The 22320-nt window shown below is 37.6% G+C and overlaps 1 protein-coding gene across 3 annotated transcripts in view; it reads right to left on the bottom strand.

Moving 5' to 3' along the window:
* Positions 1 to 9609: 9609 nt before the first annotated feature.
* Positions 9610 to 22320, bottom strand: part of MYSM1 (Myb like, SWIRM and MPN domains 1) — a 40895-nt gene continuing 28184 nt past the window's right edge. For 2 of the 3 annotated variants that reach the window (XM_029229320.1, XM_029229322.1), the window contains exons 16-20: positions 21932 to 22120; positions 21118 to 21250; positions 16727 to 16832; positions 16491 to 16548; positions 9610 to 14562 (exon numbers count right to left, since the gene is read on the bottom strand). In XM_029229320.1, the coding sequence (XP_029085153.1) occupies positions 14395 to 14562; positions 16491 to 16548; positions 16727 to 16832; positions 21118 to 21250; positions 21932 to 22120 (654 nt within the window). In that variant the 3' untranslated portion in view covers positions 9610 to 14394. The remainder of the gene's footprint in view (positions 14563 to 16490; positions 16549 to 16726; positions 16833 to 21117; positions 21251 to 21931; positions 22121 to 22320) is intronic. The other variant, XM_029229321.1, reaches the window with a different exon arrangement.

Here is a 22320-nt window from a genome sequence, read left to right as displayed (position 1 = left end):
TCTATCTATCTATCTATCTATCTATCTATCTATCTATCTATCTATCTTTGGCTGTGCCATGCAGCTTGCGGGATCTTAGTTCCCCAACCAGCGATTGAACCCGAGCCCTTGGCAGTGAAAGCGCCAAGTCCTAACCACTGGACCTCCAGGGAATTCCCTAAAGCTAAGTTTACTTTATATTATTTTTTAATTTAATTAATTTATTTTTTTATAGCAGCAGGTTCTTATTAGTTATCTATTTCATACATATTGGTGTATATATGTCAATCCCAATCTCGCAATTCATCCCAGCACCGCCAGAACATGCCCCCACTTTCCCCCCTTGGTACCCATACATTCATTCTCTACATCTGTGTCTTTATTTCTGCCTTGCAAACTGGTTCATCTGTACCATTTTTCTAGGTTCCACATATATGCGTTAATATACGATATTTGTTTTTCTCTTTCTGACTTACTTCACTCTGTATGACAGTCTCTAGATCCATCGATGTCTCTACAAATGACACAATTTTGTTCTTTTTTATGGCTGAGTAATATTCCATTTTATATATGTACCACATCTTCTTTATCCATTCATCTGTTGATGGGCATTTAGGTTGCTTCCATGACCTGGCTATTGTAAATGGTGCTGCAATGAACATTGGGGTGCATGTGTCTTTTTGAATTATGGTTTTCTCCAGATATATGCCCAGTAGTGAGATTGCTGGGTCACATGGTAATTCTATTTTTAGTTTTTTAAGGAAACTCCATACTGTTCTCCATAGTGGCTGTATTAATTTACATTCCTACCAACACTGAAAGAGGGTTCCCTTTTCTCCACACCCTCTCCAGCATTTGTTATTTGTAGATTTTCTGATGATGCCCATTCTAACTGGTGTGAGGTGATACCTCACTGTAGTTTTGATTTGCATTTCTCTAATAATTAGTGATGTTGAGCAGCTTTTCATGTGCCATCTGTATGTCCTCTTTGGAGAAATGTCTATTTAGGTCTTCTGCCCATTTTTTGATTGGGTTGTTTGTTTTTTTAATATTGAGCTACATGAGCTGTTTATATATTTTGGAGGTTAATCCTTTGTCTTTTGCTTCATTTGCAAATATTTTCTACCATTCTGAGGGTTGTCTTTTCGTCTTATTTATAGTTTCCTTTGCTGTGCAAAAGCTTTTAAGTTTCGTTAGGTCCCATTTGTTTATTTTTGGTTTTATTTCCATTACTCTAGAAGGTGGGTCAAAAGAGATCTTGCTGTGACTTATGTCAAAGAGTATTCTTCCTATGTTTTCCTCTAATAGTTTTATAGTGTCTGGTCTTACATTTAAGTCTCTAATCCATTATGAGTTTATTTTTGTGTATGGTGTTAGGGAGTGTTCTAATTTAATTATTTTACACGTAGCTGTCCAGTTTTCCCAGCACCAATTATTGAAGAGACTGTCTTTTCTACATTGTATATTCTTGCCTCCTTTGTCATAGATTAATTGACCATAGGTACGTGGGTTTATCTCTGGGCTTTCTATCCTGTTCCATTGATCTATATTTCTGTTTTTGTGCCAGTACCATATTGTCTTGATTACTGTAGCTTTGTAGTATAGTCTGAAATCAGAGAGACTGATTCCTTCAGCTCTGTTTTCACCCTCAAGATTGTTTCGGCTATTTGGAGTCTTTTGTGTCTCCATACAAATTTTAAGATTGTTTTGTTCTAGTTCTGTAAAAAATGCCATTGGTAATTTGATAGTGATTGCATTGAATCTGCAGATTGCTTTGTGTAGTATAGTCATTTTCAAAATATTGATCCTTCCAATCCAAGAACATGTTATATCTCTCCATCTGTTTGTGTCATCTTTGATTTCTTTCATCAGTGTCTTATCGTTTTCTGAGTAAGGTCTTTTACCTCCTTGGTAGGATTATTCCTTGGTATTTTATTCTTTTTGTTGTAATGGTGAATGGGACTGTATCCTTAATTTCTCTTTCTGATCTTTTGTTATTAGTGTATAGGAATGGAAGAGCTTTCTGTGCATTAATTTTGTATCCTACAACTTTACCAAATTCATTGATTAGCTCTAGTGGTTTTCTGGTGGCATCTTTAGGATTTTCTATGTATAGTATCATGTCATCTGCAAAGAGTGACAGATTTACTTCTTCTTTTCCAATTTGTATTACTTGTATTTCTTTTTCTTCTCTGACTGCTGTGGCTAGGACTTCCAAAATTATGTTGAATAAGAGTAGTGAAAATGAACATCCTTGTCTTGTTCCTGATCTTAGAGGAAATGCTTTCAGTTTTTCACCATTGAGAATGATGCTGGTTGTGAGTTTGTTGTATGTGGCTTTTATGATGTTGAGGTAGGTTCCCTCTATGCCCTCTTTCTGGAGAGCTTTTATCATAACTGGGTGTTGAATTTTGTCAAAAGCTTTTTCTGCATCTATTGAGATGATCATATGGTTTTTATTCTTCAACTGGTTAATATGATGTATCACATTGATTAATTTGCATATAGTGAAGAATCGTTGTATCCCTGGGATAAATCCCACTTGGTCATGGTGTATGATCCTTTTAATGTGTTGTTGGATTCTGTTTGCTAGTATTTGGTTGAGGACGTTTGCATCTATATTCATCAGTGATATTGGTCTGTAATTTTTTTTGTAGTATCTTTGTCTGGTTTTGGTACCAGGGTGATGGTGGCCTCGTAGAATGAGTTTGGGAGTGTTTCTTCCTCTGCAATTTTTTAGAAGAGTTTGAGAAGGATGGGTGTTAGCTCTTCTCTAAATGTTTGATAGAATTCACCTGTGAAGCCATCTGGTCCTGGACTTTTGTTTGTTGGAAGAATTTTTATCACAGTTTCAATTACTTGTGATTGGTCTGTTCATATTTTATATTTCTTCCTCCTTCAGTCTTGGAAGGTTATACCTTTCTAACAATTTGTCCATTTCTTCCAGGTTGTCATTCTATTGGCATAGAGTTGCTTGTAGTAGTCTCTCAGGATGCTTTGTATTTCTGCAATGTCCATTGTAACTTCTTTTTCATTTCTAATTTTATTGATTTGAGTCCTCTACCTCTTTTTCTTGATGAGTCTGGCTAAAGTTTTATCAATTTTGTTTATCTTCTCAAAGAACCAGCTTTTAGCTTTATTGATCTTTGCTATTGTTTTCTTTGTTTCTATTTCATTTATTTCTGCTCTTATCTTTATGATTTCTTTCCTTCTGCTAACTTTGGGTTTTGTTTGTTCTTATTTCTCTAGTTCCTTTAGGTGTAAGGTTCGATTGTGGTTTTTCTTGTTTCTTGAGGTAGGATTGCATTGCTCTAAACTTCCCTCTCAGAACTGCTTTTGCTGCATCCCATAGGTTTTGGATCATCGTGTTTTTGTTGTCATTTGTCTCCAGGTAATTTTTGAATTCCTCTTTGATTTCTTCAGTGATCTCTTGGTTATTTAGTAACGTATTGTTCAACCTCCATGTGTTTGGGGTTTTTACATTTTTTTCCCTGTAATTGATTTCTAATCTCATAGCATTGTCGTTAGAAAAGATGCTTGATATGATTTCAATTTTCTTAAACTTACTGAGGCTTGTTTTGTGACCCAAGATGTGATCTATCCTGGAGAACGTCCTGTGCGCACTTGAGAAGAAACTGTGATATCTGCTGTTTTTGGATGGAATGTCCTATAAGTATCAATTAAACCTGTCTGGTCTATTGTGTCATTTAAAGCTTGTGTTTCCTTATTAATTTTCTGTCTGGATGATCTGTCCATTGGTGTCAGTGAGGTATTAAAGTCCCCCACTATTACTGTGTTACTGTCAATTTCCTCTTTTATAGCTGTTAGCATTTGCCTTATGTATTGAGGTGCTCCTGTGTTGGGTGCATATATATTTATAATTGTTATATCTTCTTCTTGGATTGATCCCTTGATCATTATGTAGTGTCCTTCCTTGTCTCTTGTAACATTCTTTATTTTAAAGTCTATTTTATCTGATATGAGTATTGCTACTGCAGCTTTCTTTTGATTTCCATTTGCATGGAATACCTTTTCCCTCCCCTCAGTTTCAGTCTGTATGTGTCCCTAGGACTGAAGTGGGTGTCTTGTAGACAGCATATATAGGGGTCTTGTTTTTTTATCCTTTCAGGGAGCCTGTGTCTTTTGGTTGAAGCATTTGATCCACTCATGTTTAAGGTAATTATCAATATGTATGTTCCTATTACCATTTTCTTAATTGTTTTGGGTTTGTTTTTGTAGGTCGTTTTCTTCTCTTGTGTTTCCTACTTAGAGAATTTCCTTTACCATTTGTTGTAGAGCTGGTTTGGTGGTGCTGAATTCTCTTAGCTTTTGCTTGTCTGTAAAGCTTTCAATCTCCATCGAATCTGAATGAGATCTTTGCTGGGTGGAGTAATCTTGGCTGTAGGTTCTTCCCTTTCATCACTTTAAATACATCATGCCACTCCCTTCTGGCTTGCAGAGTTTCTGCTGAGAAATCAGCTGTTAACCTTATGGGAGTTCCCTTGTATGTTATTTATCATTTTTCCCTGTTGCTTTTAATAATTTTTCTTTGTCTTTAATTTTTGTCAGTTTGATTACTATGTGTCTCGGCATGTTTAACCTTGGGTTTATCCTTCCTGGGACTCTCTGTGCTTCCTGGACTTGGGTAGCTATTTTCTTTCTCATGTTAGGGAAGTTTTCGACTATAATCTTTTAAAATATTTTCTGAGGTCCTTTCTTTCTCTTTTCTCCTTCTGGGACCCCTATAATGTTGATGTTGGTGTGTTTAATGTTGTCCCAGAGGTCTCTTAGGCTGTCTTCATTTCTTTTCGTTCTTTTTTCTTCTGTTCCGTGGCAGTGATTTCCACCATTCTGTCTTCCAGGTCATTTATCTGTTCTTCTGCCGCAGTTATTCTGCTATTGATACCTTCTAGTGTGTTTTTCATTTCAGTTATTGTATTGTTCATCTCTGTTTGTTTGTTCTTTTATTCTTATAGGTGTTTGTTCTTTAATTCTTCTAGATCTTTGTTAAACATTCCTTGCATCTTCTCGATCTTTGCCTCCATTCTTTTTCGAGGTCCTGGATCATCTTCACCATCATTATTCTGAGTTTTGTTTTCTGGAACGTTGCCTAGTTCCACTTCATTTAGTTGATATTCCTGGGTTCTATCTTGTTCCTTCATCTGGTACATATTCCTCTGCCTTTTCATTTTGTCTGTCTTTCTGTGAATGTGGTTTTCTTTCACAGGCTGAAGGATTGTAGTTCTTCTTGCTTCTGCTGTCTGCCCTCTGGTGGATGAGGCTATCTAAAAGGCTTGTGCAAGCTTCCTGATGGAAGGGACTTGTGGTGGGTAGAGCTGGGTATTCCTCTGGTGGGCAGAGCTCAGTAAAACTTTAATCCACTTGTCTGCTGATGGGTGGGGCTGAGTTCCCTCCCTGTTGGTTGTTTGGCCTGAGGTGACCCAGCACTGGAGCCTGCAGGCTCTTTGGAGGGGCCAATGCCAGACTCTGGGAGGGCTCCTGCCAAGTAGTACTTTCTAGAACTTCTGCTGCCAGTGTCCGTGTCCCCATTGTGAGACACAGCCTTCCCCTGCCTCTGCAGGAGATCCTCCAACACAAGCAGGTAGGTCTGCTTCAGTCTCCTATGGTGTCACTACTCCTTCCCCTGGGTCCTGATACACACACTACTTTGTGTGTGCCTTCCAAGAGTGGAGTCTCTGTTTCCCCCAGTCCTGTCAAAGTCCTGCAATCAAATCCGGCTAGCTTTCAAAGTCTGATTCTCTGGGAATTCCTCCTCCTGTTGCCAGACCCCCAGGTTGGGAAGCCTAACATGGTGCTCAGAACCTTCACTCCAGTGGGTGGACTTCTGTGGTATAAGTGTTCTCCAATTTGTGAGTCACCCACCCAGCAGTTAGGGGATTTGATATTATTGTGATTGTGCCCCTCCTACTGTCTCACTGAGGATTCTCCTTTGTCTTTGGATGTGGGGTGTCTATTTTTGGTGAGTTCCAGTGTCTTCCTGTCGATGATTGTTCAGCAGTTACTTGTGATTCTGGTGCTCTTGCGAGAGAGAGTGAGTGCACATCCTTCTACTCCAACATCTTGTACCAGTCTCCTAAAGCTAAGTTTAAAATGGGGATAATGAAACTTCTTTCAGCGTTGTTGTGGGGATTAAATGTTATACTGTTATGTATAGCATTTAGAACTGTAACTATAAATGGATGATGCTATTATTATAATACCTTCAAAATGAAACCTTGAGAAATGAAAATGGCTACACTGTAGATACCATGAAACAAGGATACTCACCCCAAGATCACACAATGTCAAGGCACTAGGCAACCAAATGATTTACAGTGTTTACACATTCAGCCTGATGTACAACCTTCTCTGACTTTGTAAAGCCAATCAACACTGCAGGGCTGAGATCATCGTGCTCATAGACTGTGATGGAGGGCCCTCTAGTGGCTTTAGATATTAACATTTTCATTAAAAAGATTGAACAAATGTAGCTTTGTGGATTTATAAGCTAACAGCAAAGATTTGGGGTTCGTTAATCTTAGATAAAGCTAATAAAGCTAATCTTAGATTAAAGCTAATAAAGGGCCATTAATTATATCACTTCTAATAGTAATTCTTCAGTCAACTTTTCCATAAAAGTCATGTTCTGGGCATTTATTAGATCTTGCAGTTCTGAAAGACAAAATTACATTTTAAATTAAAACATAAATTATATTGAAGATTTGAATTGCACATAAGATCTTCAGAGTAGTTCTTTATGCCATGAAATTAAAAATAATTTGGAATCACTCAAAAGAATGGTGCAATAGCAAAACTGTGGTTTTTCTAGACGTAGCCTTTCTACAAACTTGACTGTATGACTGGGCGATGCCTTGCTTCATTTCCATGGACCTCGGTTTCTTCCTATTAGAAGATAGGACTCTAAGCCTAAACGTTTCCAAGGTCCTTTCCAACTTTTAAGATTCTTTGATTTTAGGCGGATACGTTATCCATTTTCTTTTAATACTAGGGCTCTGGCACAGTAATTTAAAGTCTATTTGAAGATGAATTCGTAACATTTTATAAAACCAATCCTAGCCATCTGTAACAGAGATGGCTAGTCACTAACAAAGATTCGTGTTCTCCTTCCACAGTGTAGAATCTTGTGAAGCAGCTGTGCAGTCAGGACTCCATTGAGCAGCCCCTCTTGGCATCAACGTAGGACCATATGACTAGTTCTTAAAGAAATGTGAGCAAAACCGATGTGTGTACTCCAAGCCAAGGTCAATTATCATGTGTGATTCTGTTTTTTCTCAACCTGTCCTCGAATGGATTACACCTATGCTACTTAGAGTCCCAAGATGCCAGAGCTACATGTGAAAGGAATCTGGGTACCCGAATTACCTGTGGGAGTTGAGCTGCTCAGGGGAGCCACCCAATCAGAACAGCTGCAGTGCACTTTGTGTGAGAAATAAACCTACAGTGTTAAGACACTGAAAATTAGGGGTGGTTTGTTCTAGCAGCTAGCTTTAATTATCCTAACATACTCTCCAAATCTGTGACGTTGCAATCTAATTAGAGGTTTTGCCTAAAAGGAATCTCCCTGTCTCTGTCTGTCTGGCGGTGCGCGGGTTGGGGGTGGGGGCGGGGCTTGTGACAGAGAGGATTAGTCTACTCATTGTTTTGTGATTAGGAAGATGGTTGTGAAAAAGGTCTTATCAAGATTTCCTTTATTTTGTTACACAAAGGGAGTCTGATGTGGACAATCTTCTGGTTATTGAAGGTTCAAGATGCCACAATTACTGCTGAGTCCTAATTATGAGGTGTTTTGGAACAAAAGAATGTTCAATGATCACTAATCTAGGTAAAATGAACTAAGCAGTGAACTCGCTTTCAGAAACTCCAATTCTTCCGCATTTTGAGGTGAACTTGTTAATGGGGGAAGGTGGAAGAGGAATCATGGATTATACCCAGTAACAGGTATCAGAGTTAACTGATAAGGTTTGTTTTTGATAGCAGGGAAAATACGGAAGACAAAAGCAAGTTTTTTATTTAGCTATATCTCTTTGCAAATACTGACAATATTGTATTTAAGCTAGCATTCTATAGGAAGATAATTGAGAATCACTGATGTAGAAACACATCAGCAACAGTAAGAGAAAACATTATTACAGTACAAATTGGATTGTGGGACAATGCTGGTCTGGAGCTACAGGCTATGACGCTGGCCAATCAGAAAATTATAGCAAATGCTTAATTAGCAGGAATCCATAACAGCTGTACAGCCTCGTGGAATTAGCACTCCTAGGATTTTATTATACTTTGCCACCTAAATTACTTTCATTTAGGAGCCTGAATTCAAATTGGTTCTGTAAACAAGATGATGAACGTGGCTGTACTATGAGAAAAATTAGCTTGTGGAAATTGAAATTTTTTTTTGTAGATACTAACAAAATGTAAGGGGTACATAGATCTTTATCTAGCAATTAAGCACCTAGGAATCTATTCAGAGAAATTTTAGAAGTGCGCAAACAGAAGTTATTTTTCATAGAAAAATGGGAACATCTAAAGTTCATCAGTTGAAAACTGATCAAATTAATTATGGAAAATCTATACTACAGAATGCTACGTACCTCTTGCAAAGAATGAATAGATGTTTATGTGCTGAGATGGAAAGAAGTCCTCAATAAAAGGACAGACATTGAAGATACATATGTACTGAATATACACAAGTCTGATCCTGTTCTTCTGTTTTTGAAAATGATAGGTTTTGCAGAAAATAAGGACTGGCAAGTTAAAAGACCAGTTAATGAGTTAATTCTAAGGTGAGAATTTTCTGTTAATTTATACCTTTTGTATCCTTAGTTGACTGAATGTGAATTACCTTCATAATTAACATCTTCATGTACCCTACCCTCTGGCCAAAGACTCACCACTCTAAATCTTTTTTCATTCCTTACCTCCATGCCTATGCTCTAAGATCACTTCCCTACAGAACATCTTCCCCAAATGTCATTTTGGTTTAAAGGCGATCTCTTCCAAGCAATTAATCTCACTGCTTACATTCTAGAGAATTCTCATTTATCTAAACACCTCTTACCCTTGAAGTCTTACAGGCATTTATAATCAGTTCAGCTTGTATCCTAGTGTCTTAGCTACCTATGTTAGGTTTTATGTTGCCCACTTATTAGGTAGTAGGTAGTAGGATTCTTGTGGAAAGAAAGCAAGACATTCATCTTTGTGCCCCTACAATGCTCAACAAATGTTTGCTGAATTAATGGGGCATTATTTGTAATTCAGTGTCCATGCTGCTAATGATTTAGAAAGCAACCAAATGATTCACCACTTTACTTTCAAATTTTTATTTATATAGAATCTTCAAATGTTTCCCTTTAAATTTTACAAGCTAAAACCCCAAAGCTCAAAATGATATATTTTATGTCACAGTACATAAAATAAGTACGAGGAGAGTTCAATCATTTTGAGGAAAAGCTTTAATAATTGTACAAACATTAATATTTACAATATTCTTTATTACAGATATAGACAACATGGCATATTTAAAAGCACAAAATAGTTGAAATCATTATATCTTATTACAGAACATTCCAAAATTCAAACTAATAAAGAAATCCATAAACACTGATAACATTTGGGGAAAACAAGAGCAACAGGTTTACCAATAATCATAGTAAACTTATACATAATACACAATTTACACATCAAATCCACAAATTTAAAGATATATATGACCTATCTATTTAAATCATGCTACAATCTAAATACTATTTTATAATCCATAGGTTGAAACAAATGTTCTGTGGTAACCTATGAAACAGGAATACAAACTATAAAATCATAATTAACATACTTCTTAATTCCTAAGAGAGTACTCCAGGAAACCTCAAAGACGGCAGATCAGGCATTTTTTGCTGAAATTAAAGTTCTTATGAATATATTCATAAATATAGTCAAAGGTATAAAAATAATACAACCCAGATACCATGAGTTAATTTTACTTGTTCAAATTTAGTTTGGTATAGAGTCCCTGGCATAATCACAGCTTCTCTGGGATATTCTGACTTTCTCCTGACTTAGGGGGGATGACATATTTATTCTTTGCCTTGTTCCAGAAAGGATTTAAGGTAGTTTAAAAGATAAGATTTAGAAAATACCAGAAAGCACAAATTATAGGTTAAATGAAAAAACAAGAGTTTGGGGGAACAGCACACATAAAACCATTTAAGAAAAGGTCAGGAATTAAGCTAAAGTATATTACATTATTCTCCACAGTGATTTTCTGGAAATATTGCAAAATGTGGTATTAATTTGTAAGAAAACTATTAAACCACTAGTAAATTGGAGATGCAGATCAAATTTCTTTGTTAAATTTTGTATTAACCCTGATGAAACAGATGATGTTACAAATGTATGTGCTTTTTTCTTCGTGCTTGTGAGAAAAAAGTTTTCCTAAATGTCATAATCTGTGACTCTATAGATTTAGTGCCTAGCTCTGGGTAGAGAAGAGCGTAGGTAAAAAACAAACAAACAAACAAAAAACCCACAACATTTGGGTACCCTGACTTAATTTCTACTGAGAAACCCACCAACTGGATGCTTGTTGATGACCTGAGGATGGTAGCTACCTTCCGGGTGGCCAGGTGTCCTATGGCTCTTTTGTAGGGACAGAACAAAGCATCAGTTCTAGGGCCTCCTGACTGCATCAGTTCCTCCAGGTCCTCCAGCTCACTTCATTAGGACCCAGCAAGACAAAGAAGAAGGTAAACTGAAGAGCAGGAAGCCCACTCAGGTTGGCATGCTGAGACCACAGCCTCCTCTGCTGCCCAGATGGTCTGCATGTCACAGCCCTTGCCCCAGTCCTTTGGGGGAGGAACGTTATGGAGAGAGGGCTGGGGCAGCATTAGTCAGCTTCTGGGAAATATGAATGGGTTTGTTCAACTCTATTCTTCAGGCCCTGCTTTCAACACATGACAATGAAGGATCTTGTACCTATACACTGTCAGGTAAGAAGTGAGGGAGTGAGGATGAAAATAAAGGGCTTGAGGGAAATGCAGGAAGAAAAGACGGTGGGACATGTGGCATGAGTCTCAAAACTATTGATAAAGAATAGAATAAAATATCTACCTGAAAACTGAAGTTAGCCACAGTGGCCTATCGTTCTTTGGGGGATGAATGGTCCCAAGTAACACTCCTGAATTTTGGTCACATCAGTAAAGAACAAAGTTCAAGTCTATGGATCTAAAGCTGCAGGTACTGCAATGTTCTTGGCTGTGTGGCAAAGCTCCTCTAGGGTTTGTGAGGTGGGCTCATAGGGGAGAGGGTAGTGACTGCCATTTTCCCAATAGCACCCTTCATAGTATAGGCAGGGCCAACTAATCTATTAGGCACCAGGTCTCAGGCCTGTAATACATTTAGAGGCCCCCCAAAATGTTTTAATTTCTTTTAAATTCATAAGAAAAAAACCAAACTTTTAGATTTAAGGATGTGTTTATATATAAAATTCATTTTATACAAATGCAATTGTAACATTAATTTTTAATTTTTTATGGAAGAAGAGGCCTAAGAAGGCAAAAGTGTCTAAGGCCTATGAAAGTCATAAAGCTGCTTTGAGGGCCAATGGTTCAAGGCTAAAATTACAGAGGGGTAAGGAGAGTCTGATCTTGTGGGTCTTATTCCACTGATTTTTCTTTTTTTGAATGTTACTTTGGGATTAGATTTTTAAGAGTGCTAGGTCAAATACTAGTGAAGTATTTGTGCCAATTTCCACCAGGCAAGCTGGAAAAGGAAAATAAATTAAGCTCATTATTTTATTGTCACTGTGCAAAAGAAAGAACCAAATCAGGATGAAGAGACTTGGATGTTTTCAAGTCCCATCTTCACTCTGTAAACATTACTAGAGGTAGGTTTTCCTCTGAGACCCTGCCTCCTAAACTTCCTGCATTACACTGCCACCCTCAGCCCTAGACTTCCTCTGTGCTTCTCAAGGTCTGGCTCCTACTGCCCTCAGCAGGCCAAGGTTGGCAGTGACAGTAATGTGGGCACCTGTAGTTACAAAAATGTTTTAAGAATATGATGAGAAAAAAAAAAAACAATGAATGAGGGAGGAGGGGAGGAAGATATCAGATTTTAATATAAAATTACATGATGCAAAAAAAAATGGGGAAAGATTTATACCAAAATGTTAACTGTGCTCTCTGCTTTTTAAAAAATATTTTCTCATAAATGTACTCTATCATGAGAAAAAAAGTATTATTTTAAAAACTGTTCTCTCAAAGCTCTAAACTCTGAATATTACCACCTTTGAGAGCTCCTCACAGTATGGCTTAGGTTACTAAATGTGGTGAACCACTAGCATGCAGAGGACCCAGACTGAGAACAGAACTTTTAACAATTTCCACTATTTTCCAACCCCAATTCATCAATATTACTGGGAAATGTCAATCAGGAAAGCTAACTAATACCACTTTCTAGGATCTGTTCCTGATACAATGAAGAAAGTATGTCAAAAGGAGGGGTAGAAAGGAACAAATCACTACCCTTTTACAGAATCACAGACTTTCTGCCCTTGAATTACAGGTGAAGATTCTGAGGTCCAGAAGTTTATGTGATCTTACCACTGCCACACAACAAAGCTGGTAAGAGAATTAGGGTAAGAACTCAGGTTTCCTGATTCTTGGTCTATAGCTCTAATAAGCCCAGTCCCAAAAGTAACTGCTTTGTAAGTTATGTTTCACCGTTTATCCTAAATACATATAGAAAAATGGAAAATACTACCATTTTTCTTTAAAAACATTCATTAATTTGGGAACTGTAACATCTCAAAATACAAGCTCCAGGTGGGTAAGTCCAACAATCAGAGTGAATCATAAGATTTTAGACCTGAAAGGATGCAGGGCAGATAATTTAGACCTCGGTTACACATGAATTTAGGCCCAGAGAAGGTAAACTATATCCCTCAAATCACAAGGTTGAGTCAAGACCCAGGTCATCTAAAACTGGCTCACTGCTCCTTCCAATACTGACTTATTTTCCTTGGATATTCATTAAACCAAAAAAGGTAAAAATACAGAATCATATGCAGATTAGAATAAAACAGATATTAATAAGAATGCTTGGGAAAAGGACATAAGTTAATTCTTTAGTTAACAGAAGTAAACTAAAATCTATCAGAATAAATCAGGCAGCATCACTACTAACTTTCATTTGAAAACAAATTTAAATGTAAATCACAATTTTTAGTTTTATTGTTGTTTGAAGATGATGCAAGACCTTTCAATGTCTCAGGCTCATGCATTTGAAAATAAATTCTAAATGTTTGCAATTCTCTGGAGCAGGGTTTGGAAGATAATGGCCAGCAACCCGTTTTCTGTGAGGCTCATGAGCTAAGAATGGTTTTATGTTTTTAAAGCGTTGTTAAAAAACATAAAGAAGAATGTCTGATAGAGATGGTGTGTAGCCTGCAAAGCCTAAGTTACTGACTAATTGCCCCTTTACATAAAAAGTCCACTGATCCCTGTTCTGGATTCAGCAAGTATATGAAACGGGGCAGAATACATAATATGTCCTGGAAGGATTTTTTTTTTTAAAATTAAGTCTGATTTATTTAAGCTTTATTGTAATCTGCCTCTTTCTCCTCATAGCAGGTAGTAGGAAAAAAAAAAAAAGTCTAGTTTAAGAGTTATGATTACCTGTGTTCTAGTTAACCGAGCCTTTATCACACAAATGAACATAAGTGGACCTATAGTTGAAGCTTATTATGTTATGTATCTGAAATCCATACAAAATGTTTCAGCTGAGAAAATGGCATATCCTATAGTAGTGTTGTTATACAATAAAATGGAAGCAAATATCTGTAATTAAAAAACTGGTAATTTGATTCTCTCCTTTAGATCTCTTGTCTGTTTTGAAGATTTTCTCCTGATGCCTCCCCTGTCCTCCCACAGCATGTCCTTAGATTCATTAAACCAGCAGTTCTCAACCATGTTAATTACGCTGTGACCACCCACCTGTATCTCATTTGCAACCATAAACAAGCCTCACCAAAACACATGAAAAGAATGGAAGTGCTCCTCACGAGACAGGAGATAGCAAAACTGGAATGACTAGTTCAGGGGGAAATAAAAATCTGAGACACAGTGCACTTATCAATCTGAAGACAGCAGGGAGGCTGCCCTTCAGTCCACACCCTGCTGACCGGGCCGAGGAGGACTAAGCGCCACATATGAAAACAAGTCCAAGTCCATGTCTCTTTCTTGTCACATGGTTTATGTGGCAAAATTTGGATTTCGTGAACTAGCACAAAAAAAAAAAAAATCAAAGCTGTACCACTATTAACTAAATTACAATAATTTCAAGGCTATAACTCTGAAAGTACGGTCTACTGTGTCACGGTTAAGACGTCTTACTTTAAAATAGTCATGTTAACAGCGCCTTTGGCTCCACAGCACACTTCTCTTCGGCCACTCCATTCTCTGGCTGGCTTTTGTAATTGGAAAGGAATAAATTTTCTATTTGAGTCAAGAATTCTTCAGCAATGAAGCAATTGGCCACTTTGCTCAGAGTTTTCCTCAGACACTCCAAAAGCTAGTTGAAAAGAAAAGTTTTATATTTAAACACAAAAAGTGGTGAGAAGAGGGTTTGCATCACTATCACTATTTTATCCCTTTCCAAATCTCCCATTTTCTAATGCTTAAACGAGAAACATTTTCCTTAAAGGTGATTGAGGATAGACTTGTGTTTAATAACTGTACAGCTGAAGTGCAGGAAGCCACTGCTGAGGAATGCTTAGCAAAGCTTGTCCTGAGCCCAGCTCAACAGAAGCAGCACATTCTTCAGTCTGCTACAAATTGTTTGTGGAACTTCTATGGGTTCCCAGGACCCCAGGCGCCTCCCAACTGCTGTCCATGTCCTCATCTGCCCGCACCCCACCCCCATCCTGGGGCAGTGCCTCTCCCCACAGCAGCCTTAAATCTAGGTATGTTAGTCCAGCACCTCCTTGGTGAGTAATTCTTTGAGACTGGGGGGTGGTGTGGGCGTCACGCCTGCCTCTTGCAGGGCCTGGAGCCGGGCCTCTGACTGTCATTTGTCCAGGCCCAGGTGCCAGGAGAGCTGCACTGTGGCCTCCAGAAAGGGTACCAGAAAAGGGTGAGGGCTCTTGTCCCCCAGCAGCTGTAGGGCCTTCTCACAGCGTGCCCAGGACTCCCCGGGGTCCTCCAGCTCCTGGTGGCACACAGCCAGCCCCACCAGGGTCAGCAGAGGGCGGTCTGAGCCCGAGGGGACACCCAGCTGGGCCTGCAGCTGCCAGGCTTTGGCCCAGAGCGCCAGGGCCTCGCAGTAGAGGCCAGAGGAGGTGAGGTGCAGTTCCTTTCTGATTTTATATAAGGAGATAAAACTGAAATTGCATGTATGATGCTTTCTACTTTGGACAAACTTGTGACTTTGCTTCTTTTTTTAGTAGTTTTATTTACAAAGCCATGAATCCTATGGGATAAAAATCTATGGACATAAAAATACAGGATTCTACCATTTCAAAAATAGGATGATGGAGTCTATTTCCTGGGAAATGTGCATATTAATTTTCCAACAGAGCAAAGAAAAAGTGGCTATAATAGGAGGGGGTAAAAAATATTAAAAAGAGGGACTTCCCTGGTGGCACAGTGGTTAAGAATCCGCCTGCCAATGCAGGGGACATGGGTTCGATCCCTGGTTCCAGGAGATCCCACGAACAACTAAGCCTGAGAGCCACAACTACTGAGCCCACGTGCCACACTACTGAAGGCTGCATGCTCTAGGGCCCGCATGCTGCAACCACTGAAGCCCGCCCACCTAGAGCCCGTGCTCCACGACAAGAGAAGCCACTGCAATAAGAAGCCCGTGCACTGCCGTAAGAGTAGCCCCGGCTCGCTGCAACCAGAGAAAGCCCATGTGCAGCAATGAAGACACAACACAGCCAAAAAAAATAATAAAATAAAATAAAAAGAAATTTAAAAATTTTCTATTCCCAAACTGTTACCAAAGGAAAAAAAGACCAATGTTGCCAATCTTACTGAAATTCATTATACTCATAGAAACAAAACTAGAAGTGAAATAAAATAATTCAAGACTCTTTTTTCCTACCAGAAAGTAAAATGACCATTTAAATTTAATTGTTAGATTTATACTACCGTTTTTAAAAATGATCAATTGTTAAAGCTAAATGGAAACATGGCACTTTTGAATTTAATAAAATAAGAAAAATGTTCTCCATTGTGTACAATAATAATGTGCTAAGAAATTTATCAGCCAACATGGACAAATTTTTTCTAAAACAGCATTATTTCTATATGCAAGCATGGGTGCCAAAACATATTACTAATTATCTCCTAGAAATTAATTTTAGAAAGGAAAAAGCAATAAAGGAAATACACAGAAAAGCGTATCCACAAAGCATTAGGCATCATGGGAAAACACATCAAGATGAATAGCTTTGGAATCTGTGAGCAATGAAACCAATTAAAGTGAAGGCAGCTTACTTTCTGCAAACAAGTCAGGTCAGAATCCCGGCGAAAGATTTTATCCATGGGGACACTGCTGTTGGAATAAATATGAAAACAAACCAATGAAACAAATACTATAAACGAATCAGTTTTGTAATAAACTATCACTGATGCCATACATCACAATTTTATATTTAACTTGGGTTTTCCCTAAAATGTGATTTAATGAGAAACACTGCAGATGTGCAACCATCTCAAACCACAGTACATACCTCCGGGATAGTCTGTATTTTTCTATTATCCATTTTGTCTTTTCAAGCACTAATCCCCACCGAGGTTCTTCTAACATCTGTTGTACTTCAAATTTATAAGGTAAACCTAGAAAAGCATAAAGCAGCACATTTTTACATTTTACATTTTCTTAAATCTCCAATCTCCTTTTAATTACTTAAAATTCCCTTCCGTGTTTTCATAACCGCAGCTTGGCAGACCAGCTAAACAGCATGTTAAACATAGTGGGCATTCATTAAATATGCACTGCCTGGCTGAACTTGGTTCATCAGGTATATTAATGCCAAGCAATTAATAAAGAAAAGTAAAACTGCCATTTGCATGACAATTCTATGCAAGGAACTGTGAGAGGTAAGATGATCACATAATTTATCATCCAAACCAAGACACTTTTGGAGTGAAAGCTGGCACTATTAATAATTGTGCCAGAACCACAGGCTTAAATTGGGATTGACCTAGGCAAACCAAGATATATTCCATCCCAGTGATTTTTTTTTTTTAAACACATGTTATCAAGCTTACAGCACTGCTATAAGGTAGGTAGCATTATTCCTATTTAACAGATAAAACTGAGGCTGAGACAGGTTGGATAAGCTCTTTCCACTAGTAAAGCAGAGCTTGGATTTCAAATCCCCCCCAGGCTTGCCCGACTTCTGAGCCCACATTCATTCCACCTCCCTCTACGCGCTGATCTAAGACTAGACAGGGGCTAGGTTTAATTCTGGAGAGGCAGTAACTGCACTTGAGTCATGCTAAACTCTGGAGGAAACAAGTCCAAGGGGTAGATATCACGTACATAAGTCAGAAAGGAAAAAATACCAAAAGATGAGCCTACTTAGACATTTCTCACATATCTTTCAAAATCTCCATGTAATTGTATTTGCAGTATATTAAAGGCTCAGCTGATTCATTACCAAAGGCCAATACCATAATAATAATAACACTTATATAATGCTTACTATGTGCCAGGCTTTATGCTTTTTATATAGATGTAAGGCCAGTTACATAAACTAGCTACCAGTGTTGTCCCCAATGTTTTTTTTTTTTTGACGAGGACACTGAGCCACAGAAAGGTTAGTTATTAAATAACCTGTTCTTGGACATATCTAATTAGTAAGAGGTAGAGCCAGGATTTGAACCCAGGCAGTCTGGCTCGAGTTTATGTTCTTAATGTTTACATTATACTGCCTATCAACTTTCATTTTTGCCATCGTAGGCTTTTCGAGTAAACAAAATGTCAGCAAATCAGAAGGTATTAGGGAAGGTATTAAGAAAAAAATCATAATTCTACTTTCACACAATACAAGCATAACTTGTCAATGTGCCCTAAAAAGGCTTTTTTCTCCCCATTTTTTTTTCAGGTGTATGGAAGGAGAGAAAGGAACAGCAAGCCTGATGATAACTGACCTTGTTTCATTTCTCAATTCTCTTCCATTTCATTTTCCCCCTCCAGGAACTTAAGAAGAGTGACACATTATAGTACATAAGCTATTACACAAACTCCTTCTGTGATAACAATCATTTACTTGATATGTTTTGATTACCTACTAAGCACAGACAATAGCTATGATCATAACTACCTATTTTAGGCCTATTATTTACTAAGCACTTTACATACATTACCGACAGCCTCTACAACCTCCTGTAAGCAAGTTAATAATTTTTTCTCATTTTACAGATTTGGCAAATGGGAATGAGAGGGATTAAGTAACCTGCCCAAGGTAAAATAACTAATAAATATCAGAGTTGGGATCTGAATCCAGGTGAGCAACTCCTACTCTCAATGAAAGTAAAAAATGAGACTAAAAGAGAGGTAAATAAACAAATACAATTTTCAGTCTGTGCTCATAAAAAAAACATGAAAATACACACACACACAACACGTCATACATCTCTATTTGGTATTAAGAATATTTTCTAAGTTAAAAAAACGGCACTAAAACCAGTAAAAATTTCTTTTTGTACTGATTATTTTTTGATATGCTTATTATTTTTTTAATTGAGGTATAGTTAATTTACAATGTTGTGTTATTTTCAAGTGTATAGCAAAGTGATTCAATTATACATATATGTACTGATTATTTTTATCCACTAAAGTGTCAGAATAAAACGAATCACTAAGTATATTTCTGGCCTATTACAAATAGAGAAAATGATTAACCATTAGACATACTGTAAAGATAGGACTTGGGTACACACCTAATAGAGGGGGAAAAAAAAAGAATGAATCAATGAATGAACAAATAAATAAGTAAAGGATCCAGTTCAAAGTACTGTAACACAAGGTATCCCAGCTTCTAGGAAATTTTAATTCTTGAACCAGAAGGTTTCCAAGAAGAACAAAGAGAAGAACCGAGGATTAAGACCTAACAAGCAGTGTTAACAATGGTCAAGTCATGTAAGAGGCAGCTCTGCCCAAGAGAACTTTCTGCAATGATGATAACGTGGAATACTTGTGTGTTGTGACGGTAGCTTATGTGAGAATCCAGCACTGTGCCCGCTAATCTTTCAGGTGATTCTTTCCCATTGGGGTAGTCTGTTCACACACAGGCATCGGTCTTTATCTTGCTAAATAATAAATTTGAACCTTCTACAAATCTTTGGAGTCTGCTCTCTAGGCAGCTTTCTGCTCTCTGGTACAATGTCTTGCAAATTTAGTTGCCCTGGTCTCCTTGCTCTTACCTCCATCACCTCAACTCAGGGTCTGCTAGGCTCTGGATGGGTTTCCGCCTTGTGCCACACCTGGAAGTTCTTTTAAGTCAATAAGCTAGGTTAACTTGGGCTCACTTTGTTTCCCATCTCTCAGGAATCATATTCTTTCACTGTCTGATGTTATATCCTAAATACCACTGTTCTCTGTATTTTGTCCAGTTTTTTGGTTGTTTCAGACAGGTCCTTGTTACTTCATTTTGGTCAGCAGTGGGATTCTAGGAACTGAATTTTAAACTTCATTTAATTCTAATTAATTTAAACAGTCACACATAGCCACATGTGACTGTATTAGACAGCATCAGAGTAGAGGCTCACTCCCCAAATCTAGCAGAATGTGACAGTAAGACACGGTTTAAATTGAGAACAAGTTCATTGTGATTCTTCCTTTTGTTAACTTTTTGTAAAATTATACTGGTGTAAAGAATGATGTATATATGTGATATGTTCAAAATGGGCATTTTGGACTAAAGTTAATGTCAGTACTATTCATTCAACAAAAACCTACAGAGCACTGACCACTCCTTAGGTGTAAGACAACTCATTAGGTACTACAGGAGATACAAAGAAGACATAGTTCCTGCTCTTTGGGGCTCACAATTTAGTGAGACAGGCTAAATAAATAAATTATATTAAAACACAAAAGCAACCACGAAGGCAGGAAACAAATGTTGCAGGTGCACAAAGAATAGAGCAACTAATACTAAATGACACGAGGGGTGGTAGTGCTGGGGTCTTTACCAAAGAGGGTATTTTTGTGACATTATTAAGAGAGGGTACCTGAGTGACATTATTAAGAATGAAGAAATTAATTTGTTAAACATTCATTTAGTACCTACTTTATGCTAGGCCCTGTGCTAGAAACTGAGAATAGAAAAATGAGTACAATATCATATCTACCTTCAAGGGGCTCATGAGCTAATGGGGAAGAGTATAATGTACAGTGACAGTATCCAGAGAGGACAGTCAACTAGAGCAGTGGTATTAAGGACGAAAAGAGAGTATCCTAGAGACGTAATTGTTTCCTCTAATCTTTTCCTTCCATCCACACTCGTTTCTTACACTCCCCTACTTTTCCTAGTCTGCAACACTAATTCTCTATCCAGCCAGTTGATTGAACAGCAGTGGACATAAATCCCAAAGGAGCCAAGTCATATGATGGGCTAAACCAACCAAATTCTTTCTTGAGAGAGACAGATATAAAAATAGTTAGGCACTGTTGAGCTTAAACTGGGAGATCATGGATAGCTAGTGGTAGGGTGGTCATTATTCTTTATTATTATTATTTTTTCATTTGAATGTCATTGCAGAGAAAGCCAATCTGCATTTATCAAGAATTTTCAAGAGAACAGAAGAGACTTTGTCTGTTTTGCTTACTGCAATGTCTCCAGGACCTAATACACACACACTGCTTGGCCATAAGCTTTCTCTACATTGTAATGTTTTTGCCCAGTGGCCATGGTAACACAGTGGGAACTTTAATGCAGAAGGAAATCATAAAAGGAAAGAGGGTGGCTGCACTACATGGTATGCAAACAGTGATTCCCTAGTTGAGGACAAAAACTTTTCCATCAAATTGCTTTCAACAGGTATAAATTCTGTGATTTGTAAGATTCAAAAAAAAATGAAAGTAGAAGTAGGATTGTTTTTGTTGAAAACTTACGATAAGAGCCATCTGGGCTAATTTCATCACTTATAACCAGGCAGGTAATCTGAGAATAAGGTAAAGGATTATTTCTATTATAAGGACTAACAATCATTCCAATGAACTTTGCACCGCCTCTGGAGAAGTAACTCTACAATTTAAAAAAAAGTATAATTAGTTTCAACCACATAAATTTAAAACTCAGTATTTACCCATACCAACATTTTAAACATCCAATAGAGGAAAATGGAATGCAAAAGTACTTCACTTCCAAACAGCAAGTAAATTTATTCCATACCCTAAAATCTTCAGGCCAAAACATGTCCAACCCAACCTGAACAGATCCTTTTTTTAAAGATCACCCTTAAAAAGATCACCTGGCCTGCAAAATCTATATTTGCCATGAATGCATTTACAAATTATATTCACTAGCCCCTCAGCTGTAATCTTTATCTATATGGTAATAATTTACAAACAGCTGCCTACAGCAGAAACATCCAGATATCAAACATAAAATTGCAGAAAACAAAACTCTGTTTTTTCCAGAGGTGCAAAATATATTATATTTCCAATTATTTCAATTGTACCCAGTCCCTGTCTTAGTTATCGCCTTCATTTTTAAAGGCTCTGGGGGGAATTATCACTGTTACTTTGATGTCTTGTTTATATTAAACAGAATAGCTAATTTTCTAAGTGTTTAAATAAACATGTATTACTCTCGTAATCACTTTGCTAGAAATGTTAAAAGTGTATTTATTTAACAGAAAACAACGAGAGGGGAGAAAATATGCAATCATTTACAGACTACATACAAAAAGACCTATAAACACACCTGGTATTTGGCTTGAGTGTCAATATCTCGTAAGGAAGGATTAGGATCAAAGGCAGGATGAGAATGATACCATCCAATCACACTATAGCCCCTGACAGCCAAGGTTTCCGAGGCTTGTGTTTGTGAGACGGGATCCATCTCACACTGTAGTCCTGTACTCAGACTGTTACACGGTTCTGCTGCACAGACCTATAAAGGATTAATCCTTAAATGATTATACTGAAATCTTGTTAATTCTACTGTTTCAGTCCTTTCATACACAGATACAGAAACTTTTAAAAGCCAAGCCTTTTATCTGCCTATATAATAGGCAGCCTTTAACTTGCAAACGAATTACCCTCCAAAAGTGTGATTGTATGCAAGGAACTCAAAATCCATTTTCCTACTCA

The sequence above is a fragment of the Monodon monoceros genome, unplaced genomic scaffold (genome assembly GCF_005190385.1).
Source record: "Monodon monoceros isolate NGI ecotype Baffin Bay Population unplaced genomic scaffold, NGI_Narwhal_1 Super_Scaffold_18, whole genome shotgun sequence".
In the NCBI taxonomy this organism is placed as follows: Eukaryota; Metazoa; Chordata; class Mammalia; order Artiodactyla; family Monodontidae; genus Monodon; species Monodon monoceros.
The sequence above is the reverse complement of the archived record's forward strand: the minus strand, read 5'-3'. Positions and strand labels throughout refer to the sequence as shown.